This window comes from Cydia amplana, chromosome 21 (genome assembly GCF_948474715.1).
Source record: "Cydia amplana chromosome 21, ilCydAmpl1.1, whole genome shotgun sequence".
Taxonomy (NCBI): Eukaryota; Metazoa; Arthropoda; class Insecta; order Lepidoptera; family Tortricidae; genus Cydia; species Cydia amplana.
In genome coordinates this window covers 8,751,964-8,773,935 of record NC_086089.1, presented here as the reverse complement: position 1 = coordinate 8,773,935, position 21,972 = coordinate 8,751,964, and the positions used below count along the sequence as shown (strand labels likewise).

Genomic DNA, 21,972 nt, shown 5'->3' with positions numbered 1-21,972 from the left:
TTATTTATAGGCATGCATTATTCCCTGTTACTTTTCGCTTTATAATACACGTGGGGTATGTGTCTATTTTCACGTGAAACATGCACAATGGATGTCGACTTAGTATTAAAAAATCACTGGGTAACGTAATCTTCGTTAATTTCTAACACTTCAAAACGTATCATAAACTCTATTAGACATTTTATTGACACCATATTAGTAAATGAACCGCAGTTCGCCATCGCAACAGGTTTAATTTCAGCCTAAACATTTGTAATCGCTACAGTGGTCAGCCCTCGATATCTGGACGCTGCGTACAGCGTCACCTACAGGTCGTTACGTCTTGCCTTGGGCAGGAAGTGAGATTTTCTCCTCGCGTAGCGGGGTTTAAAAATTAAAAAATTGACACAATTCTAGGAATTGACAGGGCAGGGTGTGATGGCACCATCTGCTAAATACTTCGACCGGCCAACCCCATTTGTCTGTTGTTGTTACATTGTGACGCTGCGTGTGGCGTTGCGAGTGGGGAGTGGTCTAGTCGGCGGAGGCGTGGCGTGGTGTGGAGTGGGAGTGGTCTAGTCGGCGGAGGCGTGGCGTGGCGTGGAGTGGGAGTGGCCTAGTCGGCGGTGGCGTCGGGGTGCCTCTCCAGGATCATGGCGACGCCCTGGCCGCCGGCGGCGCACGCGCTGATGACGCCGATCTGCCCGTCCTCGCGCACCAGCCGGTTGGCCGTGTGCATGGCCAGCCTTACCTGTAGACAAATATGTGTAAGTGCACGCTGCCACGATCTCATCACTGTTATATACATCATAGTAGATAATTACAGATATTCCTTGTATGCTTAGCAAACCGCGTGTAAGTTGGTTTCACAAAAATTACCGTGTTAGTCTGAAAGGCGACTGCGAGTACTACACTACAGATTTATTGCATAATTATTTTCCATCGTATTTTCTCGAAAACGATTCCGTGAAAACACGATGGAAAATAATTATGCACTACAGATGTAGTGCACAGATGTCACAGGTGTTATAGATGAAAAGAGACACCTTTTAAACTAACTCGACAGAATTATCTTTTAGGCAAACCACTCAATGCTCGTGACTTTTTAAAACTCTAAAAACGATTATTTTTTTCTAATCTTTTGTTAAATATTTTTAGCGAAGGTCTCAAGGATAATAAATAAAAAAAAAAAAGTATAGGACATTTTTACACAAATTGACTAAGCCCCACGGTAAGCTCAAAAAGGCTTGTGTTCTGGGTACTCAGACAACGATAGATATAATATACAAATACTTAAATACATAGAAAACAACCATGACATAGGAACAAATATCTGTGCTCATAACACAAATAAATGCCCTTACCAGGATTCGAACCCAGGACCGCGGCTTCACAGGCAGGGTTACTACCCACTAGGCCAGACCGGTCGTCAAAATCCATATGTACACAAATATTATGAAATACGAGGGGTATTCAAAATATTCTCGGTATGAGAATGAAAACAAACAAGTACGAAAAGTTTGATATTTTTATTTTTCAATATACTCCCCCCCTATGTTCATACACTTAAAAGATCGATCAATTATTTTTTTTAATCCTGCATAAAAATATTTTTTATCTTTGGTGTAAAAATGCTCCTCCACTGCCGCCTTCAATGCTTTATCATCGGAAAATTTATTTCCACGCAGATCCTTTTTAAGATTGGGGAACAAAAAGAAGTCGCTGGGGGCTAAGTCCGGACTATACGGTGGGTGAGTAACAGTTTCAAACCCACATTCAACAATAGCTGCCTTGGCAATATGAGCAGTATGGACGGGGGCGTTGTCATGCAGAAGCATAACACCTTTGGTTAACTTTCCTCGCCTCTTTTCTTTGATTACACCCTTTAATTGACGTAGAATGTTAGCGTAGTACTGTCCTGTGATATTTACACCTTTTTCTTTATAATCGATCAGTAATACTCCTTCACAATCCCAAAATATCGTGGCCATGACCTTGCCAGCTGAAGGGATGACCTTGAACTTCTTGGGATGAGCTGAACCCTTAATGTGCCACTGCATGGACTCTTGTTTACTCTCTGGGTCATAATGATGAACCCAGGTTTCATCTCCAGTAACTATTCTTTGCAGCACCTCATCAGGATTTTCACCGCACAGGTCAATAAAATCGGAACAACAAGCTACACGCATGTCTTTTTGAAGCCGAGTCAGCATTCGCGGAACCCATCTTGCACTTACTTTTGACATATTAAGATGGTCATGGATAATATCATGTACGGTACCAATAGAGAGATTGGTTACTTGTGCTATAGATTTTACCTTCACTCGACCATCTTCCAATATAAGTTTTTCCACTTTATCAATATTTTCTTGTGAAGTAGCTACTACAGGCCGGCCAGGTCTAGGGTCGTCTTCAACACTCTCCCTTCCACGTTTAAACTCGCTTGACCACTTTTGAATGGTAGATAAAGAAGGAGCAGACTCACGGTAAACACAATCCATTTCCTCTTTTATGGTTTTTTGATTTTTATCCTGTTTTGTCAAGAATTTTATCACGCATCGATGTTCTAATTTAGTTAACATTGTCAATTCCCACATGATGTTCATGTTTGTTCAGCAATTGCAGAAAAACAAAAGAACATCTCGGTTCGAATTATACTTTTTTTTAATGTCAATGAATAAACCTTAGCGGCCAGTAACGAAAGAAATTTTAGAAGAGGTTGTAAGATATCAATACCGAGAATATTTTGAACGCCCCTCGTAGTATTTTATGCAACCGTTGTTTACGAGAGGTCAAAAAAGGCGAGATAAAGACGCCACGAGTATTTTTTGACTCAGTTAAACAACGTTGCATACAATACTTTTTCTACGACCAAGCACTTACTTTGAAATAGAATTGTAAATTTAACAAATATTTTTAATTCAAGAAGTAGCAAAAATGGAGGGTACGGGGGGGAAAAGAATGAATGAATGAATGAAATTGAAAAAAAAAACATGTCTATGGTTCACTTATTTGTCAGAGATGACATTTAAAATACCTTTGGCAACACTGTATTTCATTAAATATTTTTTAAGTGGTCATTACACGAAGTATCGTAAAATCGCCAAAAAGATACTGCGTGTATATGCACAAATTCTTTTTTGGGGAATAGACTAGACTTGTCTTGACAACTATAAGGTAGGGTTTTAAAGGTGTGTGGACGACCCTTTAAATGACAAATAAATGTACGGGAGTAGAAAAAATATCTTACGCTTTCTGCCATATGATATGTTACAAGCATATTACTTACACCGGTGGCAGCGAACGGATGTCCGATGGACAGAGAGCCTCCCCAGTTGTTCCACTTGGACAAATCCGGTGAGCCGACCTGAAACACAAAATACTCAGTGCGTCCCTGTCGTTATAACCTAAGTAGAAAGGGATCAAGACATTTCGACAATACGAGTGTAATATTAAAAACCGGCCAAGTGCGAGTCGGACTCGCGCAACAAGCAAAAAAACGGTCACCCATCCAAGTACTGACCCCGCCCGACGTTGCTTAAGTTCGGTCAAAAATCACGTTTGTTGTATGGGAGCCCCACTTAAATCTTTATTTTATTCTGTTTTTAGTATTTGTTGTTATAGCGGCAACAGAAATACATCATCTGTGAAAATTTCAACTGTCTAGCTATCACGGTTCGTGAGATACAGCCTGGTGACAGACGGACGGACGGACGGACAGCGGAGTCTTAGTAATAGGGCCCCGAACACGCACTCTAACGCCCTGAATAGAGGCATGTTCAGATATTTGTGAGCGCCTTAGCCGCTCGGATGTATCTGATGGCGACTGTATATTGACCCTACGTAGGTACTGACATCGTTTATCGACCCGGAAATATACAGAAAATTAACAGTGTTAGGTATAAATTGTCAATGTCCAGTATAAATTGTCAGTGTCAGGTATACATTTTCAGTGTCAGGTATAAATTGTCAGTGTCAGGTATACATTGTCAGTCTTCTTCATCTTCTTCATCCTCGCGTTATCCCGGCATTTTTGCCACGGCTCATGGGAGCCTGGGGTCCGCTTGACAACTAATCCCATGATTTGACGTAGGCACTAGTTTTTACGAAAGCGACTGCCATCTGACCTTCCAACCCAGAGGGGAAACTAGGCCTTATTGGGATTAGTCCGGTTTCCTCACGATGTTTTCCTTCACCGAAAAGCAACTGGTAAATATCAAATAGTCAGTGTCAGGTATAAATTGACAGTGTTAAGTATAAATTGTCAGTGTCAGGTATACATTGTCAGTGTCAGGTATAAATTGACAGTGTCAGGTATAAATTGTCACTGTCAGGTATAAATTGTCAGTGTCAGGTATAAATTGTCATTGTCCGGTATAAATGTTCAGTGTTAGGTATAAATTGTCAGCGTAGTGAAGCAAATAGGAGCCTGAAACACATCTCACATAATAAAACATCGCTAAATACCTTGCCCTGCCTCTTCAGGTAGGTCTGGCCGAACCAATCAGAGTCCATCGCCTTCAAGTTGGCCAAGATTTGACCCTGAAAACAAAAACCGCATTACACGTTTATTGCAAAAACTTTTTCAAAAGTCAATACCATAGATGGTAGGATCCTAATAGAAATGGTATACGCGTGCCTCCGTGAGGGACAAAAGATACGCAAGGCGACACTATGATTGGTCGAGTTTATTTGTTGCCCACCATAATCCATACTAATTTAAAGTGGGGAATAAAAAAATGTGAGACTGTGACAAGGACAAACAATAATAGCGCTTTCGCTGCTACTCCTACTGAAAGATACATAAGACTATCCCGTTCGGTAATTTTTCATGCCTGATCCAGTTAAAATACTAGATTCATGGTCAATACGGATAAGTGTGACTCTCGAAGTTTTTCTTGAGGGTCACGCACAATAATAAATGATTACATTTTACGTTAACAAGCAACGATTAAAGATAAGATAAGATAAATGATAGTTTATTCAAGAAGGCATATTACAATGCACTATTGAACGTCAATTAAAGCTACACCGGCTCCAACCCTGCACCTCTGCCTCGAGAAGATTTAAATCCCCCCTCAATTGGAGGAGGGTATCCCAATATGGGACCCGCAACAAACAACACACGCATGTGACATGACACAAAACGTAAATAAAATACCGTAAACTACTTTCCTCTAATAACAATTTTTAGTCTTTAAGAGCAACCACTGTACAGTCACCTGCAATAATATGTTCGTCTTCGAAGGCCGCAAAAATATGTGACACGCTCTTATGGCTCTACAAATAAGATCGTGTCAGATACTTTTGCGGCCTTCGTTTTGCGGCGTTCGATATCATTGCTGGTGACTGTACAATATTTTTTTAACAGACGAACCTGTTCAATCAATTATTTGTATTGGTAAAGTATTGTCGCGCGTAGCGACATCCGCCCGAAGCTTTCTGTGTGCCTCCAAATTAATAGGTTTTTTAAATGGAATAATTCTGCTGAAATGCCAAGCAACAATCAACTCTGGGGCTAACACGCAGGGTTCGAAGTTATACAGATAATTATAGTCTTTGATAAATATTACGATAATTATCATTGATAATTATCCTTTAGAACCCTGTAACATACGGGCTGTTCATAAATTACGTCATCTTTTTTGACGATTTTTGACCCCCCCCCTAAAATCATCCAAAAATCATGCTTCAAATGACCCCGTTTCCTCCTACGTCATGCTACCATCATCCGATGTCCAGCCCCCCCCAATTTGAAATGACGTAATTTATGAATAGTCCCATAGAGCTTGTTTGTGCAACTTCCAGGGCTCCATGCAGTATCTGTATTGTATTTAAAGGAAATAAAAATAAATTGAAAAAAAAAAAAAAAAAAAAGATGTAGGACTCACGGCGAAGGCCTCGTGGATCTCCCAGGAGTCCACGTCCTTCATGGTGAGGCCGGCCTTGTCCAGGACCTTGGGGATGCCGTACGCGGGGCCCAGCAGCAGTTGGTCCACGGGGTCCTGGGGGAAATTAAATCATTACTATTTATTATTTTATTATTATTTATTATTTTATTTGATACACTAGCAGCTCTTGGAGCTGATGCGTGTATATCGAAGCACTTGTATTTTATTTTATTATGCACTTTTTAAAGTTCTAAAATGTGTATCCAGTCTATTTTTGAAAGTGTTGACCGATGGTGCACTAACAACAGTCTCTGGTAGAGAGTTCCACACATTTACCACACGATTCGGTAAGAAGTGTTTTCTAGGATTACTAGCACACGGAGGTTTGACAAGTTTCTTGGAGTGTCCTCTTAACCTTACATTCTGGCTTGATGTGTATAGGTCAATAATATTAGGAACATTGTAGTGTCCAAGATTTTGTATGTCCAGACAAGATTTTGTATGTCTCGATAAGATCGCCTCGCTTCCTTCGGTCCTCCAATGTTGTAAGACCAAATTCCTTGTTGTTATTCTGTCCGGTCAGCCAAGACAGGCGTGTCTCACTCCGCGATTTCGTCGCTTTGCTACAGGTAGCTAAAAGTACATCCGTTCGGCCCCAATTTTGGGGAAAGCCATAAGCCGCGCGTGGCGCTGTCGCCACCTAGCGGCGATATCTGTGCTGATCGTAACAGACGCGTTTTGTTAGAGAGTGAGTCTTCTGTACTTAGTACTATTATTTATTCTGTGGCCAAGAGACAATAGTAGCATAGTTTGTTAGAAGACATTGTACACCACCTTCTTCTGACATATTTGGTAGACGACCCTCAATGGAAAGGGTTTATAAGTATCACAAAAAAGCGTGTTTGGTAAATTTAAATGCCTAAAAATCAGGTTTTAGAGACTGACCCAGGAGAACGTAACCATGGCAACGAGTGAAAAGTTAATTCACCCACATACTACAAATAAATAAAGATATAGTTTTTGGCAAAAAAAAAAATATTTTTCGTACAAGCTTTAATCGCTGACTGTACTTTTCTTTCCACAGGCAACTAATACTCATCGAGACAAAGCTTACTTTTTAAAATTAACGTAGATTTATTCCAATCACAAATACATATGTCAATAAAAGTTATATTCAAAGAAAAAATACATAAATTGTAAATTGTTTATCATGTTTTATATTTTCAATAAACCGGAGTCTCCGTTTGCCAGCAGAAAACGGTATATATGTAGTCTGTGGTTTAATTTAAAATTGAATTTTTACATTTTATCATGACGCGAAATAAAAGGCAAAATTTTATCACGTGATTTATTATGAATCCGAAGAAGTGGTAGGGTAATTCGCCAGTAAAGCTTTGGTTTCCTCCGATAGCGGTGCCGTCATATAGCGGCCGTCTCCATACAAATACTACGACATCCATATTTAGCCGTATTATTTAGTATGGAGACGGCCGCTATATGACGGCACCGCTATCCTAGGAAAACCGATCTTAACTGGCCACTTTTAGTAACTGGTTACCCTAAACTAAAAATGAATTCTATTCACCTATAAATAGAATTCATTTTAGTATAAGGTTTCAATAACTGGCCAGCCTTCAATAACTAGCCGCCTTATACTAAAATGAATTCTGTTTATAGGTGAATAGAATTCATTTTTAGTTTAGGGCGGCCAGTTACTAAAAGTGGCCAGAGTTAGAATAGAATAAGAATAGAATTTATTTAATCTCTTTGCACAAAATAAAAACCTTATAGTACAAAAGGCACACTTAATGCCACGAGGCATTCTCTACCAGTCAACCTTAATGCTAGTGATTTTTCCTACATACCTGAGCGACGTAGGTGAAGTCCCTCAGGTAGGCCTTGGGCTTGAACCCGAGCTCCTTGGCTTTCGCCTCCGGCATAACCAGGCAGGCCGACGCGCCGTCAGTCTACAAGAACACGTATAAATTAAAAACACGATTGCGATTTGATAAGGATTCGTAATCAATTTTGACGTGATAACGTCTTATAAATAGATGAACACCGGTAGCATGCACGAAAAAGGCTTTGATCTCGGACTGTCTAGAACACAAAATGACTAGTGTAATATTTTGCCTATATCTCTTTTAGTCTACATCGCAAACGGTCTAGAACACAAAATGACCACATATAGGTAGGTTAGGTTCGTTAGGTATCTTCAAACGGCCGAAGGCCAAACCGCACAGAAATAGGAGCCCCGCGGCAGCGGGGCTCCGTCGACATCGCTAACGTAAAGATAAACCGACGAAATGTAGGTAAATAAAGGTCTAAATAATTGTAGTCATTATGTGTTCTAGACCGTTTGCGATGTAGACTAAAAGGGATATAGGAAAAATATTACACTAGTCATTTTGTGTTCTAGACAGTCCGAGACCAACCCCGAAAAAGTGTCAAGTTGTGGACGGAACTCCATGGTAACGTTGTGGACAGATCTCCATGGTAACGTATAAAAGTATGCAATTTTTCATCAACGTTTTCTTATGACGTCATCTCGCAAAATTATCGTCCGTAAACAGACTTTACTGACAACCATATTTTTTTAATACTGTATGTCACTCACCCACCCATAATTGATACGAATTTCATGACATCTCATACATTGGAATATATGGAATCCGTCAAAAAGGCCGTAAAGGTGGTATTCCATCTGTCCAATATGTATGTCCAATCTCATGGCGTCTCACTCTCTCTCTCTCAAGCAAAATGTGAGACAAAACACACGTTGGACAAAGAAATTGGACAGATGGAATATCACCCTAAGGAAGGCTTGTCTACTAGACCTAAGCCGTAAAGCTCTGGTTTCCTAGCGGTGCCGTCATATAGCGGCCGTAATATTACGGACGCAAAAAGACGGCCGTCTTTACGGTGACGACATATGGAAAGTAGTGAAGTGTGGATACGCTGTCCTTGTCTATCGGGCCGTCCTTGTCTAACACACTGACCAGGAAGGAGGCGTTGGCGGCGGTGACGGTCCCGTGCGGCTTGATGAAGGCGGGCTTCAGCTTGGCGAGCTGCTCGGGCGTGGACACGCGGATGCCGTTGTCCTTGTCCACCAGACCGTCCTTACCGTCCACTGGAACAACAAATTATAACCTTAAAATGGTTTTTAATTCATTTTACAGGTAATTTTACAGTTAAAGAAACTGATTTGACTGGTAGCCAAATACCCTATAGCAAAGAGAATAGATAGTATAGAGGGGTCCTGTCATAGTAAATTTTGTAGTCACAGTATATTTACTGTCATCTATTGACGTATATGATTTTATATATCATTTCGACCCATGTTCTTTCACTGATACCTTTGTGTTAAAATTGTTAAATGTGAAACGGTGTCGTCAACGCGATCTAGCAGAGCATAGGCCAAAGGTGTGTGCGCTATCTCTCCGAGAATAACTTTTTCTTAATTTCCGAGGCACGTTTTTTCCTTAGACTTTATTCATCTTATACGGAGTTACATATGTCTTTGTCTATAGCACAGGGCGGACACGCCATACATCAAAAATCATTTGCGTTTATATCTGTACACGGCACGTCTGTACACGCGTCATTGTGTATGTGTGCGTAAGTCGCTCTACTGAGAGCACGCCAGAAGTCCGTCAGATTCATGTCGCGGGGCGAGGTAATGCGAGTCGGGGCGGGGCGATGCGTGGCCGTTCTGTATGATAATACTATTACTTATTCTGTGTCTATAGTAAGGTTGTATTGTACTTACCCTTGACGGGTATGAGATCGGTGAAGTACCCCTTGGCCTGGGCGTTAGCCGCGGCCTTGTGTGACCGCAGCGCGTAGTCGTCCTGCTCCTGGCGGGTGGCGCCGAACGCGGCCGCAAGCCGGTCCGCGCTGTGGCCCATGGTCTCTCCGGACGAGAATTCCGCCACGGCGGGGAGCTGAAACAAAAAAAACGTCAATTCGTCATACAAGAATCTTTACTAAATATAACGCTAGATGGCGGTGTACCTAGCGCGGCGATTTCTACATCGCGCTAACGAAACTTTTATTGGGATTGTATATGACACCGTAAGATTGTGAACCCGTTAGTTTATAATCTAACGTAGGTTAGGTTAGATTATAATCTCCCTACCGTCAGTTTATAATGTAACTAGCGAGATTATAATATGAGGAGTGTTTACAATTTTACTGTGACATATTTATATATGGGTTGGAGATTATATTAGACGACCGGACCGGTCTGATGGGTAGTGACCCTGCCCATAGAGAAATATAGTAAGACAAGAGTGCTCACTACATACATCAGTTTTGGTACCAAAAAGACTATTATTTTCAGTGTCGACATCTAGCATCGAGTAGCGGAATTATTAGTACTGCTACTTGACAATAGATGTAGCACCGACTAGAAAGTCTAATGCTCAACAACATAAGACTTTCCGATCGGTGCTACATCTATTGGCTACTTGATGCTAGATGTCGACACTGAAAATAATAGTCTTTTTGGTACCAAAACTGATGTATGAAGTGAGTAATCTATGTATTTTTTTCTCTATGCCCTGCCTGTGAAACCGATGGTCCTGGGTTCGAATCCTGGTTAAGGCATGTGCCGGATGGGCACGTGCGACATGAGCTCATCATCATCATACCTCGGGCGCGAAGAAGTCCGGCCGGATGGTGGCGAGCAGCGACAGGCGCTGCGCGGGAGTCTTGGCCCTGTTGACGCGCAGCAGCAGGGAGCGCATCTTGCGCGAGTGCCGGATGGGCACGTGCGACATGAGCTCATCATCATCATACCTCGGGCGCGAAGAAGTCCGGCCGGATGGTGGCGAGCAGCGACAGGCGCTGCGCGGGAGTCTTGGCCCTGTTGACGCGCAGCAGCAGGGAGCGCATCTTGCGCGAGTGCCGGATGGGCACGTGCGACATGAGCTCATCATCATCATACCTCGGGCGCGAAGAAGTCCGGCCGGATGGTGGCGAGCAGCGACAGGCGCTGCGCGGGAGTCTTGGCCCTGTTGACGCGCAGCAGCAGGGAGCGCATCTTGCGCGAGTGCCGGATGGGCACGTGCGACATGAGCTCATCATCATCATACCTCGGGCGCGAAGAAGTCCGGCCGGATGGTGGCGAGCAGCGACAGGCGCTGCGCGGGAGTCTTGGCCCTGTTGACGCGCAGCAGCAGGGAGCGCATCTTGCGCGAGTGCCGGATGGGCACGTGCGACATGAGCTCATCATCATCATACCTCGGGCGCGAAGAAGTCCGGCCGGATGGTGGCGAGCAGCGACAGGCGCTGCGCGGGAGTCTTGGCCCTGTTGACGCGCAGCAGCAGGGAGCGCATCTTGCGCGAGTGCCGGATGGGCACGTGCGACATGAGCTCATCATCATCATACCTCGGGCGCGAAGAAGTCCGGCCGGATGGTGGCGAGCAGCGACAGGCGCTGCGCGGGAGTCTTGGCCCTGTTGACGCGCAGCAGCAGGGAGCGCATCTTGCGCGAGTGCCGGATGGGCACGTGCGACATGAGCTCATCATCATCATACCTCGGGCGCGAAGAAGTCCGGCCGGATGGTGGCGAGCAGCGACAGGCGCTGCGCGGGAGTCTTGGCCCTGTTGACGCGCAGCAGCAGGGAGCGCATCTTGCGCGAGTGCCGGATGGGCACGTGCGACATGAGCTCATCATCATCATACCTCGGGCGCGAAGAAGTCCGGCCGGATGGTGGCGAGCAGCGACAGGCGCTGCGCGGGAGTCTTGGCCCTGTTGACGCGCAGCAGCAGGGAGCGCATCTTGCGCGAGTGCCGGATGGGCACGTGCGACATGAGCTCATCATCATCATACCTCGGGCGCGAAGAAGTCCGGCCGGATGGTGGCGAGCAGCGACAGGCGCTGCGCGGGAGTCTTGGCCCTGTTGACGCGCAGCAGCAGGGAGCGCATCTTGCGCGAGTGCCGGATGGGCACGTGCGACATGAGCTCATCATCATCATACCTCGGGCGCGAAGAAGTCCGGCCGGATGGTGGCGAGCAGCGACAGGCGCTGCGCGGGAGTCTTGGCCCTGTTGACGCGCAGCAGCAGGGAGCGCATCTTGCGCGAGTGCCGGATGGGCACGTGCGACATGAGCTCATCATCATCATACCTCGGGCGCGAAGAAGTCCGGCCGGATGGTGGCGAGCAGCGACAGGCGCTGCGCGGGAGTCTTGGCCCTGTTGACGCGCAGCAGCAGGGAGCGCATCTTGCGCGAGTGCCGGATGGGCACGTGCGACATGAGCTCATCATCATCATACCTCGGGCGCGAAGAAGTCCGGCCGGATGGTGGCGAGCAGCGACAGGCGCTGCGCGGGAGTCTTGGCCCTGTTGACGCGCAGTAGCAGGGAGCGCATCTTGCGCGAGTGCCGGATGGGCACGTGCGACATGAGCTCATCATCATCATACCTCGGGCGCGAAGAAGTCCGGCCGGATGGTGGCGAGCAGCGACAGGCGCTGCGCGGGAGTCTTGGCCCTGTTGACGCGCAGCAGCAGGGAGCGCATCTTGCGCGAGTGCCGGATGGGCACGTGCGACATGAGCTCATCATCATCATACCTCGGGCGCGAAGAAGTCCGGCCGGATGGTGGCGAGCAGCGACAGGCGCTGCGCGGGAGTCTTGGCCCTGTTGACGCGCAGCAGCAGGGAGCGCATCTTGCGCGAGTGCCGGATGGGCACGTGCGACATGAGCTCATCATCATCATACCTCGGGCGCGAAGAAGTCCGGCCGGATGGTGGCGAGCAGCGACAGGCGCTGCGCGGGAGTCTTGGCCCTGTTGACGCGCAGCAGCAGGGAGCGCATCTTGCGCGAGTGCCGGATGGGCACGTGCGACATGAGCTCATCATCATCATACCTCGGGCGCGAAGAAGTCCGGCCGGATGGTGGCGAGCAGCGACAGGCGCTGCGCGGGAGTCTTGGCCCTGTTGACGCGCAGCAGCAGGGAGCGCATCTTGCGCGAGTGCCGGATGGGCACGTGCGACATGAGCTCATCATCATCATACCTCGGGCGCGAAGAAGTCCGGCCGGATGGTGGCGAGCAGCGACAGGCGCTGCGCGGGAGTCTTGGCCCTGTTGACGCGCAGCAGCAGGGAGCGCATCTTGCGCGAGTGCCGGATGGGCACGTGCGACATGAGCTCATCATCATCATACCTCGGGCGCGAAGAAGTCCGGCCGGATGGTGGCGAGCAGCGACAGGCGCTGCGCGGGAGTCTTGGCCCTGTTGACGCGCAGCAGCAGGGAGCGCATCTTGCGCGAGTGCCGGATGGGCACGTGCGACATGAGCTCATCATCATCATACCTCGGGCGCGAAGAAGTCCGGCCGGATGGTGGCGAGCAGCGACAGGCGCTGCGCGGGAGTCTTGGCCCTGTTGACGCGCAGCAGCAGGGAGCGCATCTTGCGCGAGTGCCGGATGGGCACGTGCGACATGAGCTCATCATCATCATACCTCGGGCGCGAAGAAGTCCGGCCGGATGGTGGCGAGCAGCGACAGGCGCTGCGCGGGAGTCTTGGCCCTGTTGACGCGCAGCAGCAGGGAGCGCATCTTGCGCGAGTGCCGGATGGGCACGTGCGACATGAGCTCATCATCATCATACCTCGGGCGCGAAGAAGTCCGGCCGGATGGTGGCGAGCAGCGACAGGCGCTGCGCGGGAGTCTTGGCCCTGTTGACGCGCAGCAGCAGGGAGCGCATCTTGCGCGAGTGCCGGATGGGCACGTGCGACATGAGCTCATCATCATCATACCTCGGGCGCGAAGAAGTCCGGCCGGATGGTGGCGAGCAGCGACAGGCGCTGCGCGGGAGTCTTGGCCCTGTTGACGCGCAGCAGCAGGGAGCGCATCTTGCGCGAGTGCCGGATGGGCACGTGCGACATGAGCTCATCATCATCATACCTCGGGCGCGAAGAAGTCCGGCCGGATGGTGGCGAGCAGCGACAGGCGCTGCGCGGGAGTCTTGGCCCTGTTGACGCGCAGCAGCAGGGAGCGCATCTTGCGCGAGTGCCGGATGGGCACGTGCGACATGAGCTCATCATCATCATACCTCGGGCGCGAAGAAGTCCGGCCGGATGGTGGCGAGCAGCGACAGGCGCTGCGCGGGAGTCTTGGCCCTGTTGACGCGCAGCAGCAGGGAGCGCATCTTGCGCGAGTGCCGGATGGGCACGTGCGACATGAGCTCATCATCATCATACCTCGGGCGCGAAGAAGTCCGGCCGGATGGTGGCGAGCAGCGACAGGCGCTGCGCGGGAGTCTTGGCCCTGTTGACGCGCAGCAGCAGGGAGCGCATCTTGCGCGAGTGCCGGATGGGCACGTGCGACATGAGCTCATCATCATCATACCTCGGGCGCGAAGAAGTCCGGCCGGATGGTGGCGAGCAGCGACAGGCGCTGCGCGGGAGTCTTGGCCCTGTTGACGCGCAGCAGCAGGGAGCGCATCTTGCGCGAGTGCCGGATGGGCACGTGCGACATGAGCTCATCATCATCATACCTCGGGCGCGAAGAAGTCCGGCCGGATGGTGGCGAGCAGCGACAGGCGCTGCGCGGGAGTCTTGGCCCTGTTGACGCGCAGCAGCAGGGAGCGCATCTTGCGCGAGTGCCGGATGGGCACGTGCGACATGAGCTCATCATCATCATACCTCGGGCGCGAAGAAGTCCGGCCGGATGGTGGCGAGCAGCGACAGGCGCTGCGCGGGAGTCTTGGCCCTGTTGACGCGCAGCAGCAGGGAGCGCATCTTGCGCGAGTGCCGGATGGGCACGTGCGACATGAGCTCATCATCATCATACCTCGGGCGCGAAGAAGTCCGGCCGGATGGTGGCGAGCAGCGACAGGCGCTGCGCGGGAGTCTTGGCCCTGTTGACGCGCAGCAGCAGGGAGCGCATCTTGCGCGAGTGCCGGATGGGCACGTGCGACATGAGCTCATCATCATCATACCTCGGGCGCGAAGAAGTCCGGCCGGATGGTGGCGAGCAGCGACAGGCGCTGCGCGGGAGTCTTGGCCCTGTTGACGCGCAGCAGCAGGGAGCGCATCTTGCGCGAGTGCCGGATGGGCACGTGCGACATGAGCTCATCATCATCATACCTCGGGCGCGAAGAAGTCCGGCCGGATGGTGGCGAGCAGCGACAGGCGCTGCGCGGGAGTCTTGGCCCTGTTGACGCGCAGCAGCAGGGAGCGCATCTTGCGCGAGTGCCGGATGGGCACGTGCGACATGAGCTCATCATCATCATACCTCGGGCGCGAAGAAGTCCGGCCGGATGGTGGCGAGCAGCGACAGGCGCTGCGCGGGAGTCTTGGCCCTGTTGACGCGCAGCAGCAGGGAGCGCATCTTGCGCGAGTGCCGGATGGGCACGTCGGACATGAACTCCACACCGCCGGCCACGATGATGTCGTACGCGCCCGCCGCGATCATACCGATACCTGGACGAAAACAAATGTTTTAATTTTTAGGGCTCATCTTATAGTTCGTTTTTTTTCAGCATTTTTACCGTGTATTCGCGCGCGATCTTAACATGTGTTTTTATTGAAAAACGCTATAAATAAAACATTATCATTAAGTATTACTTATGAAAGTAAAAGAATGTAAATAATCGTATATGATTCATAATTGTTACATATTTGCCGTGACTTATTTTTCAAAAGTGTATTTTAATAAAAAGGCCAAGTGCGAGTCGGACTCGCGTTCCAAGGGTTCCGTAATACATATTACACAATTTTTAACAATGTATTTTTTATGTGAAACGTGAGTGAAATGTCTATTAAAAACCCGCAGGAGTCGGATCAAAAAGTAAGTAATTAAATTCGACTCACGCTTGACTGCGCATTTCTAATAAGTTTTCCTGTCATCTATATGTAAAGAACTATTTTGTGTATTTTTTTCAAAATTTTAGACCCAGTAGTTTCGGAGATTTTTGCCTAGTTTCTTGAATAACTGCTAAACTATTTATCTTAAAATTATATTTGAGATTCTTACAATGAGCTCTTTCATTTGATATGTAACACGATATAGTTTGAAAACTTTATTTTTCAATTTGCTCATTTACCCCCCAAAAGTGACCTCCATATTTAAAATTAATTTGTTTACGTTACACGTCCATCTTTGGGTCACAAACTTACATATGTGTGCCATATTTAAACTTAATTCATCCAGTAGTTTCGGAGAAAATAGGCTGTGACAGACGGACCGACAGACGCACGAGTGATCCTATAAGGGTTCCGTTTTTTCCTTTTGAGGTACGGAACCCTATAAAAACGGAGTATAGTACATTAACATCATGACTTTATTCATAAATCCATAGTATGATTATACGAGGGGCGTTCAAAATATTCTCGGTATTGATATCTTACAACCTCTTGTAAAATTTCTTTCGTTACTGGCCGCTAAGGTTTATTCATTGACATTAAAAAAAAGTATAATTCGAACCGAGATGTTCTTTTGTTTTTCTGCAATTGCTGAACAAACATGAACATCATGTGGGAATTGACAATGTTAACTAAATTAGAACATCGATGCGTGATAAAATTCTTGACAAAACAGGGTAAAAATCAAAAAACCATAAAAGAGGAAATGGATTGTGTTTACCGTGAGTCTGCTCCTTCTTTATCTACCATTCAAAAGTGGTCAAGCGAGTTTAAACGTGGAAGGGAGAGTGTTGAAGACGACCCTAGACCTGGCCGGCCTGTAGTAGCTACTTCACAAGAAAATATTGATAAAGTGGAAAAACCTATATTGGAAGATGGTCGAGTGAAGGTAAAATCTATAGCACAAGTAACCAATCTCTCTATTGGTACCGTACATGATATTATCCATGACCATCTTAATATGTCAAAAGTAAGTGCAAGATGGGTTCCGCGAATGCTGACTCGGCTTCAAAAAGACATGCGTGTAGCTTGTTGTTCCGATTTTATTGACCTGTGCGGTGAAAATCCTGATGAGGTGCTGCAAAGAATAGTTACTGGAGATGAAACCTGGGTTCATCATTATGACCCAGAGAGTAAACAAGAGTCCATGCAGTGGCACATTAAGGGTTCAGCTCATCCCAAGAAGTTCAAGGTCATCCCTTCAGCTGGCAAGGTCATGACCACGATATTTTGGGATTGTGAAGGAGTATTACTGATCGATTATAAAGAAAAAGGTGTAAATATCACAGGACAGTACTACGCTAACATTCTACGTCAATTAAAGGATGCAATCAAAGAAAAGAGGCGAGGAAAGTTAACCAAAGGTGTTATGCTTCTGCATGACAACGCCCCCGTCCATACTGCTCATATTGCCAAGGCAGCTATTGTTGAATGTGGGTTTGAAACTATTACTCACCCACCGTATAGTCCGGACTTAGCCCCCAGCGACTTCTTTTTGTTCCCCAATCTTAAAAAGGATCTGCGTGGAAATAAATTTTCCGATGATGAAGCATTGAAGGCGGCAGTGGAGGAGCATTTTTACACCAAAGATAAAAAATATTTTTATGCAGGATTAAAAAAAATAATTGATCGATCTTTTAAGTGTATGAACATAGGGGGGGAGTATATTGAAAAATAAAAATATCAAACTTTTCGTACTTGTTTGTTTTCATTCTCATACCGAGAATATTTTGAACACCCCTCGTATCTATAGATATGATTCTACGATAATTACTCGCGGCATTTATCAATCAGCCAAAAGTGTATATTTAGACCAACATCCGTAACCGTGACCTATTCAAACACTTAGAAACACTAGCTGGCTCCATTTCAATTATGTAACCATTTCCATGTGTTCGAGCCAAATAACTGCACAGTACACAGTAGGAATATTTATATTAAGTAGGTATATATAGTATCATAGTATGTATGTTATGATTGCAGCTTTGAGTACTAATTTCAATAAGTACCTATTGACAGCTAATTTATACCTTGGCTACCTCGCACAACGTATCAGCATTGCGATATACAGCGAGGAAATGTCGCCAGCATTCTTACAATGCCTCAAGAGCCTATTTCAGTTTTAAGCTAGTTTTTAATTTCTTTTAGTAATACTACTGTATATATCTTGTTTGTATATAAATGATTATTTATAGTTCGTTTTTTATTAGCATTAGAAAAAAGGTAAACAATATTGACTTGTATTTTGATTGAAAAACACTTTTGAAAAATAAGTCACGGCAAATATGTAACAATTATGAATCATATACGATCATTTACATTCTATTGCTTTCATAAGTAATAGTAATAGGCTGTTCTTAGTTGATGATGATTGAGATGTTCTTGGGGATTTCAATATGTACCTACATATATATGAATATATGATGTAGTTAATCAAATCTTTGTCTAGATGTGTTTGACGGTAAATCTACTGTGTTAAGGACTCACCAGTAGTGATAGCCTGGTTGGAGGATATACAGGCCATGGTGACAGTGTGGGCGGGCGTGCGGTCGCTAAAGCCCGCCGCCAGCGCCGCCTCGCGGCCAATGTTGGAAGTCTTCACCTCCTGGATGACCGTGCCGTAGATGATGTAGTCTATCAGCTCCTTGTCTATGCCGGTCTTTTGCAGGAGACCCCTAAGAATGAAGATTGTAAGGAGACAATAAGCAAACCTTATATAGCAATATTAAAGATTGAATTACAAGAAACTGGACATAATAGGGATGATGACACATGTTGAATTTTATAACAAAATCTAGTAAAATAGATAGCAAACGAGCAATTTATCACAATAATGTGGATATTAAAATAAAATATTGCAAAATTACAAAAATACAAGACCGAAAGTTTATGAAAGTTTCAAAATTTAAGTTTTTTTTTAACTTCCAAAAACGATAAAATTAAGGGTACCATTCGATTCCTTAAATTTCATCCAAAAAAATATTGTATAGCATCTATATACATAAACGCAATATTTCACCGACAAAAACGCAATTTTCTTGTTTTGTCCATACTACAAGATGGGCGATGACGTCACGGCCTCTGGCCGTTTTGTATAGGGCGTTTCGCGAGTGAAGTGCGACTGTCGGCCTTTGACTACAATTTCTGACTTTTGTGTTACTTTAATGCAATGGGTCCCATATAGACATTTGATCCTAAAAACAAATCCGATCGATTGATACCATAAAAAAATTAGTCATGTAGCCTATTAACACATTCATTGCCACCCAGCCAAACAAGACATCCGCGCCAGGCCACAAAAATTTCGTCATATAAAGCTGTAGTACCACGATCCCGACTATCGGGTCGTCCGGCCTGGGAACGAAATCATAAAATACTCGATAGTCGGATTTTCGGCACTGAATGTGTTAAAAGCTTTATTTAGTCTTATTTTAATTGATTTCATTTTGTTACCAAAATTTGTTAAGTTTTAATACAAGTTACATGCATGTAAACGTGTTGGAGTAGGGTATTAACTTATATAGGTACATATGAAATAAATACAATACAAGTTATACAGAGCATATTGGTAACAATAACACCATGGAATTAACAAAAAATGTGGACAATTAATTAATGTCACTAACTTTAAGTAATTTTAAGATTTGTTTTACTAACAATATTATGGATCTCTGGATTTGAATTAAATAAATAATATTTATGGTCTGATTATAGTATTTATAGTAGGATGGCAAAGAATACTACGGAAATAATAAGCAAAAGAGTATCTTAAGCACTTACATCATTAAAATAAGTGATGTATTTTACGAAAACTCAAATCATGTTAAAATGTTCATATTTTTTCAAAAGTTACAGGGAGGGGACAGAAAAGGTCATCATTATTTCTACTCAAATCTTGTTTAATGATAAACTATGTTTTATGTCTTAGTACTTACAACAGGGCGTGTCTCGCAAGCTCATGGGGCATCATCTTGGAGTAGTCGGTGAAGGAGACAAGGAAAGGGGTGCGGACACCATCCACCAGCACCACATTCTTGCCGGTGCGGTCTTTGAGGGTCTTCTTTTGCTGTAGCGCTGCCCCGACGCTCAGGGCACGCCTAGCAGTATCTACGAAAACCAAATTTATGAATATAACAAGATTGTTACTCAATATGGAATATTACGCAAAATTCTGCGTTGCTGCCACTAGCACAAACTGTGAACAAACCGCCTTAACCCCGTAACAAATGATCTGTGAAAATGTGTCAAAAAACTGCTCAAGGCATTATAGACTATTGGCGTTATTCATAAACGGCTGCTAACTTAATCAGTTGATGATTGTCGTTTGTCCATATCTGTTGTTATGCCATAGAGAGGGACAAACGACGATCATCAGCTGATTAACTTAGCAGACGTTTACGAATAACGCCGTATAAGTTTATCTGTGGTTTACGGTTTTTGCTAGTTCTGCCTCTGGCGGCAGAAGATTGCATAAAATGTTACACAATAAACAATATAAATTCAGTATTTTTCATTATCGTTCTAGCTTCTGCGCACAACTTTGTCTCTGTGGGATGATTGATTAATAAAAACACTATGCCCTTCTTTGAGTCACAAAATATCTCCATACCAAATTTCATCTAAATCAGTTCAGCGGTTTAAGCTTGAAGAGGTTATAGGAGGTAGTAGTTCATAAATGCCACATTTGATCTCATTATTATATAACGTGAATGTTGTCCTAAAATGTGTTACTAGTAAGTATTTAGTTTTATTTTATTGTAACTAAGTTTATTTCAAACACAATCTTGTATTGTTGATGAATAAATATGATGGTGATGATGAGGTAGTAGTGTAGTAGGGACAATATAACACGATTTAGTAATAAGTTATAGGGTTTTGACAGTAAATAAAAAGAACTTACACTTTGTTATTGACACCATGACAACTTGTCCTTAATTAATATATTTGAAACAAGTTACTATCTCCCAAGCCATAAATATAACTAATTTTAAACTACATCAGTACAAACAACAACAGAAAATTATAAATATCAGATATATACTAAGAGCATCTTGAACTAAATATGGTAATAGTAATACAGATCCTTCTGATAAGAGCCCAGTTCCAGATGAACTTTAATTTCATAACTGGATGGTTGTTGTATTTGTATCCAATCCACATTAAAACACATAAACATGTAACCCTGATTGTTTTGCATTATTAACTTGCTAAAATGTGACCTATGTTACTGCCCTACACGAAAACGGTAGCTGACAACCGATTCATATGAAATATTCCTTATAAATATAATTGTCCAAGTGCCAAACCATGAAAGGTCCAAAGTTTATATCGAAATAAAAATATTCACTACCTACAAATATAACCTTAGAAAAATATTTTTATGCAACACGATGTTACCTAATAATGCACCGGTAGATTTTATTGAAAAATAACGATATATTAATTGAAAATAATTGAAATAAATTACCAAATTTGATCGTCGAGCTGGCATGTGAAGTTTTCAACAATGTTTTCGCTATGTGGGATGCCATGGCTGAGTGGACTCCTACGGGATATCAACAGCTAACTTGGATTGACTCTGGAACGATGTAAAGTAACTAAAAATACTATAATAATGCCCTAAAAGTTGCTATAAACTTCATAAAAGTTGGACTCTGACCTGTCAAATCGACGATGTGAAATTTCATTTCTACCACAGATGCAGTACCAAAATTATGATGCGGATTGTATAACCCTCAGACGTTCAGTTTCATTGCTCAATACTTAGATCGAAAAATTCGGCGTGGAAACGAGTCAAAACCCTCGGACTGTAGGGTTCAAGCGTTCTACTTTTTAAAGATTTAAAAACTACTACATATTATATGAGAAAGAAACTTATATGAGAACTTACGGTTCGCCAAAAACTCTATCGAGTTAATCGAGTATATTCATAGACATCTATAGCCTGTCAAACAACTTTGTCAGGAAAAAAGGTGAGAAATACAAATTTTCTATGGAAGGATAACATACAATACGTTTATTTCTCGAAAAGTAAGGCACCTAGTAATAGACATTGAACGTGTAGGGGTGCTCTTAATATAGAATTACTTGTTTTGAAAACATTGTATCAAGTTTATAATAGTAGGTACGTATCATTATACATAATTTTTTTATGCTTTTTATTTATAATTTAATCACTGAAATGTTAAGAAATAACATTTTTTATAAAAATATGTTTCAAAAATACCATAGCT

At 44.5% G+C, this 21,972-nt stretch overlaps 1 protein-coding gene across 1 annotated transcript; it reads right to left on the bottom strand.

The window, feature by feature from the left end:
* Positions 1–587: 587 nt before the first annotated feature.
* LOC134658066 (trifunctional enzyme subunit beta, mitochondrial) lies at positions 588–21,426 on the bottom strand. The gene is made up of 11 exons (XM_063513666.1): positions 21,207–21,426; positions 19,675–19,846; positions 18,227–18,414; positions 15,111–15,298; positions 9,640–9,814; positions 8,870–9,000; positions 7,736–7,837; positions 5,871–5,984; positions 4,447–4,521; positions 3,269–3,346; positions 588–730 (listed from the first exon to the last, which is right to left on the bottom strand). Exons 1-11 carry the CDS (start codon positions 21,268–21,270, stop codon positions 596–598), a joined length of 1,422 nt encoding a protein of 473 aa, XP_063369736.1. The 5' UTR covers positions 21,271–21,426; the 3' UTR covers positions 588–595.
* Between the last annotated feature and the right edge of the window lie 546 nt (positions 21,427–21,972).